Below are 6374 nucleotides of genomic sequence, written 5' to 3'. Positions count from 1 at the left end.
CTCCGACGTGGGCGCTGCAGGGGACGCGCCGGCCCCGGTCCGGGACAAGGATGGAGACGCCAACGTGGGGAGCAGCCACTGGGAGCTGAGGTAGCGGAGCGCCCGTGCCTTGAGCCTTAACCCCGACCCGCACCCGGACCCGGACCGGCACCCGCACTGGCGACTCTCCCTGCTGCCCTGACAGCGGCTGCGGGCTCCGAGTCCGAAAACTTGGGCCCCAGACTAAGTGAAGCAGGTGTCCTTGAGCCCCATGGGGAAACTGAGGCTGTGGGGTAGGGTCATCCGCCAAGGTCACCGGGTGGGGCCCAGGCAGAGGGCATCAGCGGCAGCCCCGCTCCCAGACCTTCCCAGGTCGGCGCATCCTCAGGTGGGTCTGCAGTCTCCGCCGTGCGTCCTGGCTCGCGCTGCAGTGTCCTGGGAGGAGGAAGGAGGGATCTGGCCTTTGAGACACTGGCCCTTCTGAGAGCTAGGGGTGCCTTGGGACAGGGAGTGCTCCCAGAGGAAGACTTAGGAAGGGAGAGCAGGAGCTGAGTCCAGGGACAGGGCAAGGGGCAGTGAGGGGCTGCCTGTCCCTGCAGGCCTCCCCAGGTCTGCGTGGTTGCCGCTCCTGGGAAGGGGCAGAGCGCCGGTCCTGTGGCCTTCTCTACGTGGGTGCAGGAAGGGGTGAGGTGGACACCATGAGGGGCTGCCCTGGAGTGAGAGCTGCGCTGCCTGGGCGCTGCCCCCTCCTCTAGCTGGCCTCCGTCGGACACTGCCACTCCTGGCCCCTTTCTGGCCCCTTTCTGGCTTCACTCCGCCTAGGCCCTCTGGGGCTGGGGCTCAGAGAGCGGTGAGGGCAGGGTTTGCTCTCTGCGGCTCGGCTCGGGGTGCCGGGAAGGCAGCAGGGTGCAGGCACTGTTGGTGTCCTCGGGTACTGGCGGTTCACCTGGGCGATAAGATAACCCAGTGAGAGGCAGGCGTGGAGCAGTGTGGACAAAGGTCGGCAGCTGAGGAGGCCTCAGTCACCGTGGGGGAGGAGGGTGCCCTTCTGAGGGGCACTTGCTCCCAGGGGCCACTCGCGGGGTCTGCTGTCACCTGCCCTGTTCCCTTTCTCTCCTGGAGACAAGGGTGTGGGAGCTCGCAGATGGCCGTGTGGCCGCTGCCCGCAGTCTGCTGCTTGCACCGGCCAGCAGGTCTCTCTTCCCTGTCCGGCCCAGTGCCTGCCCCGCCGTAGGGGACAGGGACACAGGCCATCGCAGGGCTCTAGACAGTGGGCTGTGTGCTTTTCCCTAAAGCCCCGGGCGCAGCAGGGCTTGGGCCCACGGGTCGGGCTCTTGGCGGCCAGGCCTCCTGGCCGTGGCCTGCAGCTCGGCCCCTGTTCACCCCTCACCTGCCTCTGTCCGTCCTCGCTTCCCCTGCAGTCCCAGGCCTCCTCCCCGACACTTCCTCTCACCTGGGGCTGGCCGGTGAGTCAGGCTCTGGTGCGAGCTCATCCTTCATTGGCGCGGTGAGGCAAGGAGGCTGGGAGCAGAGGGCGCCTGGCCTGCTCCGCCTGTGACTCGCCCCTCTCGGCTCTCTGCTGCCGGCCCGTGGCTCATGGACACCCTTGAGTGTCTATGGGTTCTCCCAGGGCGTTTGTCCCTGGGACACCCACTTTCTGAGGGGAGTGGGGAGACTGCCCCCCCCATTTCACATCCCTGACTTCCCCTGAGGACCCTCCTGGCTCTCACTCTGCCTGGCCCTGGAGCCAGCCTGCATGGGCCCCGGGCCCAGGCTAAGTCAGGTGGCCTCTGGGCAGGCCTCATCGTACACCTGGGCACTGGCTTGAGCTCAGTTCTCGGTGCCGTGTGGGACTGAGTCTCAAGTCCTCCTGGCTGGTGAGCCTGGGGCCTGCAGGGGTTGGGGGCTGCGGTTTTCTTGGCCTGGGGAATGGTCACAGGGCAGCTGGAAGGCGCAGGGGCACAGGCAGGCCTTCAGTAGGTGAGAGCGTGGCAGCACTGGGCACTGGCCGTCCTGCCTCCCCGCCACCCTGCCCTCTAGCCCATTTGCCGCTGGCCGCCCTGGCAAGCCAGGCTTCTGCAGGCACGGGCGGACGGGGCTTCCTCCCCTAGGTTAGGGCCTGTGGCCTCTGGGAATGCTGTGCATTGGGGCTGGTCAAGAGGCCTGTGCAGGGATGAGGCATGGAGGAGTGAGGCTTTGGGAGCCCAATAGGAGGGACCTGGATGAGCCGTGATGCCACTGGTCTCAGCTTTGGGGAGTTCTCCCTTTTGCCATTGCTGTTCCCGCCTGGGATGAAGCCAGAGTGACTACACTCGGCCAGGGGCAGGCTCACCCAGTGGGGTCGGTCATGGGGCCAGAGGACAGCAGTTAGGTCCTGCTAGGAGGCAGCGGCTGGGACGCTTGGGGCTGGTTCTGGGGGAGACAGGGCTGCAGGCATCCAGGAGGGCTGTCATTCCTGGGGAGTGGGGCCTCCTGGAGTTGGGCCCTGGGGAACTCACACTCAGTTTCCAGGAGGAGGACTGGGAGGGGCACCAGGGCAGCACAGTTGGAAGGGCGGACTGGACTGGCGGGGAGAGACCAGGGCCTCACCGCAGGGAGCCTGTGTTGGAGGCTGGGAGTGGGTGGGGCTGGGCCAGGCTGGAGCGCCTGTGCTGGCTCTGCAGCCTGAGGTGCCAGTGGAGGGGAGCACCCTCCCCCAGCCTGGGGGTGCCAGGGTCAGTGCAGACCAGGAGACCTTGACCTGCGGGCAGAGGTCAGTCCTGTTGGCATTGGCTCCTGGGTGGGGCCGCCTGACTGCTGACCCCAACCACAGCCTGCCTGCTGTGGGCACTGAGGCCAGGCCAGCCCGGGAGGGCATGCGGTGCCTGCCTAGGTGCCCTGAGGCGTATGTGGGGGAAAGGGAGGCCTTGGCCTCTTACAAAACCGAGGCCTTGCCTAATTCTGTGAGGGGCTTCCGGATGGCGCGGAGCTGGGGGAGAGTGAACTGGGGCACTGGCTTCTAGCCTGCTCCGGGCCGGGCCTAGCCACACGGCGCCCGTCTGCTGGGCCAGGAACCCCCTTCCTGAGAACCAGGCAGCGTGTGCTGTGCCCCAGCCTGGCTACAGGTGGGGCTCTCCAGGTGGGTGCCGGCTTCTGCCAGCCCCTGCATTGGGTGCCTCCCCGGCGGGCTCCTCTCTGCCTTCAGTGCAGGCAGGGACAGTGCTTGCCCCGTGCTCAGACTGGGACAGGGGAAGGCCCCATGACCATGTAGTGCAGGTCCCTGCCCCCAGAAAGGTGCATATCAGGCCAGCAACGGGTGGCCCTGGGCCTGGCCTCGGTGCCCGCTGGGCCTGCCTGAGCAGGGCGCACTCGATACCACCCTCTGTCCCCGCACTTGGGTTGTCCCATGGCCCAGTGGCACTGCCAGCTAGTGCGGTGGCAGCTGGAGGCCTGGGGAGGGTGGGTGGGCCTCGGCCCAGCAAGCCAGGCCGAGCTTCCTCCTGCTGCAGCGTGCTTTGCCGGGCTGCCTGGAGGGGCTGGCCCCCGCAGTGCTGAGCCCCGCCTGCTGCAGGCTGTGCCATCACTGTCACTGACACCATGTGGCCTGAGCCCTCTTATCTGGGAGTGGGCTGTGTGGGCAGGACCGAAGGTTGGGGTGGGAGTGTGGCCCCGGCTGCTGGCCGATGGAGGCTGGGCCCCCTCACAGGGTGCTGTCCCCTGCTCTGCCAGGTGCCATCGCCTGCAGGACTCTCTGTTCAGCTCTGACAGTGGCTTCAGCAACTACCGAGGCATCCTGAACTGGTGTGTGGTGATGCTGGTGAGTGGCCGAGCCAGCAGCAGGTGGCAGTCTGCTGCCCACGACACAGGGCCTGGGAGCGTGTTGCTCCCTGCAGCAGCCCTGAGAGGACTGCCTTGTGTGGGCTCCAGCCCTGGGTGGTGCGGGGAGGCAGTGCAGTGGCCCCTGCAGTGGCCCCTGCCGTCTGTCCTGCTGGGTCTCAGAAGAGCCCAGCACCCGGCAGTGGACTCTGGGAAGCTGGCTTCACCAAAGGCACATGGTGCCCTGGGCTCTGCCGGGCTGGCGTGAGGGGCCATGGGTACAAGGCAGGGTCTCTGAGAGGCCTTGGCATCTTAGGCTGTGCTGCCTCAGTGCAGAGCCCCTGGCAGGCCAGCCACGGCTTTCCAGGCCTCCTGATGCGTCCCAGGCCGGTCCAGGAGCCCCCAGGGAGGTGGCTGGCTGGGACCCCAGGCCATGTCCTGGGCCTGCTGCCTCTGGGCTGCTTCCTGATGGTGCGGAGCTGGGGGAGCATGAACTGGAGCACTGGTTTCTGGCTGCTCCTGCTGTCCTTGCCAGGGGCTGGCTCTGGTGTTTTGTGGATTGGGCCGGCAGCCCTGCTCCAGAAGCAGCTGCAGTCCAAGGCTCACAGGGCAACCTTCAGGGCCAGTCGGGACAAGGGCCTGCTTGGGTGTGGCCTCTGCCACCCAAGTCCTCGGCCTGCAGCCTGAGTGTCTGCCTCTGCTCTGGGCGTGGCTCCTGTGGCTGCCCACTTGGGGGGGCCACTCCCCCACCTGTGGCCCCACGAGGTTCCTGGTCTCCCAGCATCCTTAGCCTGTGGGGGCACAAGGCCTGCTGGGTGAGAAGTTGACCAGGTGAGGGAGCAGTGGGCCCAAGCCAGCTGGCCTCTGGGAGCTCGTGTTCCTTCCCTGGCCTGGCCTGGGTCTGTGAAGTCACTGTGCAGGGACATCTGTGGCAGTCCTGTCTGATCTGGCCCCCACCCTGCCCTGGAGGAGACCCTTCTGGCTCAGGTGGAATCCTCTGGCCTGGGCCTGAACAGTCGTCCATGGTCTGCCCCACTCCTACCTGCTCTGGGTTCTTGGGAGAGGCCCCAAGGCTGGGTGATGGTGTAGGGCCACATGTGTCCGAGCCAGCTGCCTCTCCCATGTAGCCTTCCATGACTGCCCGGGCGAGGGTCCCCACTAGTGTCCCCTGCCATTGTGGCATCTCCTTAGCATGTCACCACCCTGTTCAGGGCCTGCAGGGTAGTCAGCCGGGTCTGTGGCATAGGGGCCGAGTTACAGGAAGCCAGCTGTGCCTGGAGGATGCAGGGGGCTTCAGGAGACTGTTTAATGGGGACTAAGTCTTTGGAAGCTGCTTTTGGGCCGAGCATCCCAAGCCACTCACCACAGCCCCTCATGACTTTGGCCTGGTCTCCTCGAGGCCGCGCTCCCCTGCTGAAGCTGCTTGCCACATGGCTGGGCACTGCAGGGACTGACTGGCTGGTAGGGCTGTTCCTGGGCCAGACTGCCCGCATGGGGCTCAGCTGTGGGCAGCTGTGGGCTGGGGGCTGTCACTACGTGGTGGACAAGAGCATCAGGGGCCATGCTCTGCCAAGTGGGAGGGATTATGCCCCGGGGGGTGGTTTCCTCGAGCAGGCCTTTCGGCCAGTACTCAGGGTGGGGAGGTGGGCAGAGTCGGAGCTTGGTGTAGGGGCCAGACAGGGCTGAGTCTGCGAGACAGGCTGGCTGCCTCCCTGACCGAGGGCTCCTACTTCCAGAGATGTCCTCGGTGCTGGACTGAGGGTGCCCGGTGGCTAGGACTAACGGGCTCTGCCCTCTCGTCCTTCTCTTGCAGATATTAAGCAATGCGCGGTTATTTTTAGAGAACCTCATCAAGTGAGTAGGAAATTCCCCAGGTCCGGCCCCGCCCCGCCGGCGCCCCGGCCCCGCCCCAGGTCAGCTGGCGCCCCGGCCCCGCCCCACCGGCGCTCTGGCCCCGCCCCCGCCCCAGGTACGGCATCCTGGTGGACCCCATCCAGGTGGTGTCGCTGTTCCTGAAGGACCCCTACAGCTGGCCGGCCCTGTGCCTAGTGCTAGGTGAGCTGGGCTCCCGGGAGGACCTCGGGCGGGGCTCCGGCTGGCCTGGCACTCAACCTGCCTGTGGTGCTTTGCCCTCAGCGGCCAACGTCTTTGCGGTGGCTGCGTTCCAGGTGGAGAAGCGCCTGGCGGTGGTAAGCAGCGCCCCGCCCCTCCCTGCCACAGCCCTAGGGCTGCCCCGAGGCCGCTGTCCTCCGGCCCAGGGAGGAGCCCCTGCAGGCCTGGCCGCTTTCCTGGAGCCCGGGGCGGAGCGCCGGGTTCAGTGACCCTCCCCACCAGGGCGCCCTGACGGAGCGCGCGGGCCTGCTGCTGCACGCGGCCAACCTGGTCACCATCCTCTGCTTCCCGGCGGCCGTGGCCTTCCTGGTGGAGTCCATCACTCCAGGTGCGCCCCGTCCCTGCCCGCGGCCCCGCCCGCCGCGTCCCGCGGCCGGCTGAGCCCCTGTCTCCCGCAGTGGGCTCCGTGCTGGCCCTGCTGGTGCACACCATCCTGTTCCTCAAGCTCTACTCCTACCGCGACGTCAACCTGTGGTGCCGCGGCGAGG

At 67.1% G+C, this 6374-nt stretch overlaps 1 protein-coding gene across 1 annotated transcript in view; it reads left to right on the top strand.

The window, feature by feature from the left end:
• DGAT1 (diacylglycerol O-acyltransferase 1) overlaps nucleotides 1-6374 on the top strand; it is a gene marked incomplete at its 5' end in the record, with an annotated part of 8099 nt that continues 1725 nt past the window's right edge. Inside the window, 7 exon segments of the mRNA XM_014593262.1 lie at nucleotides 1-90; nucleotides 3688-3775; nucleotides 5588-5628; nucleotides 5744-5829; nucleotides 5911-5963; nucleotides 6109-6214; nucleotides 6285-6373. Of these exon segments, the coding sequence (XP_014448748.1) occupies nucleotides 1-90; nucleotides 3688-3775; nucleotides 5588-5628; nucleotides 5744-5829; nucleotides 5911-5963; nucleotides 6109-6214; nucleotides 6285-6373 (553 nt within the window).

This window comes from Tupaia chinensis, unplaced genomic scaffold (assembly GCF_000334495.1).
Source record: "Tupaia chinensis unplaced genomic scaffold, TupChi_1.0 Scaffold140061_1, whole genome shotgun sequence".
NCBI classification, from domain to species: domain Eukaryota; kingdom Metazoa; phylum Chordata; class Mammalia; order Scandentia; family Tupaiidae; genus Tupaia; species Tupaia belangeri.
The sequence above is the reverse complement of the archived record's forward strand: the minus strand, read 5'-3'. Positions and strand labels throughout refer to the sequence as shown.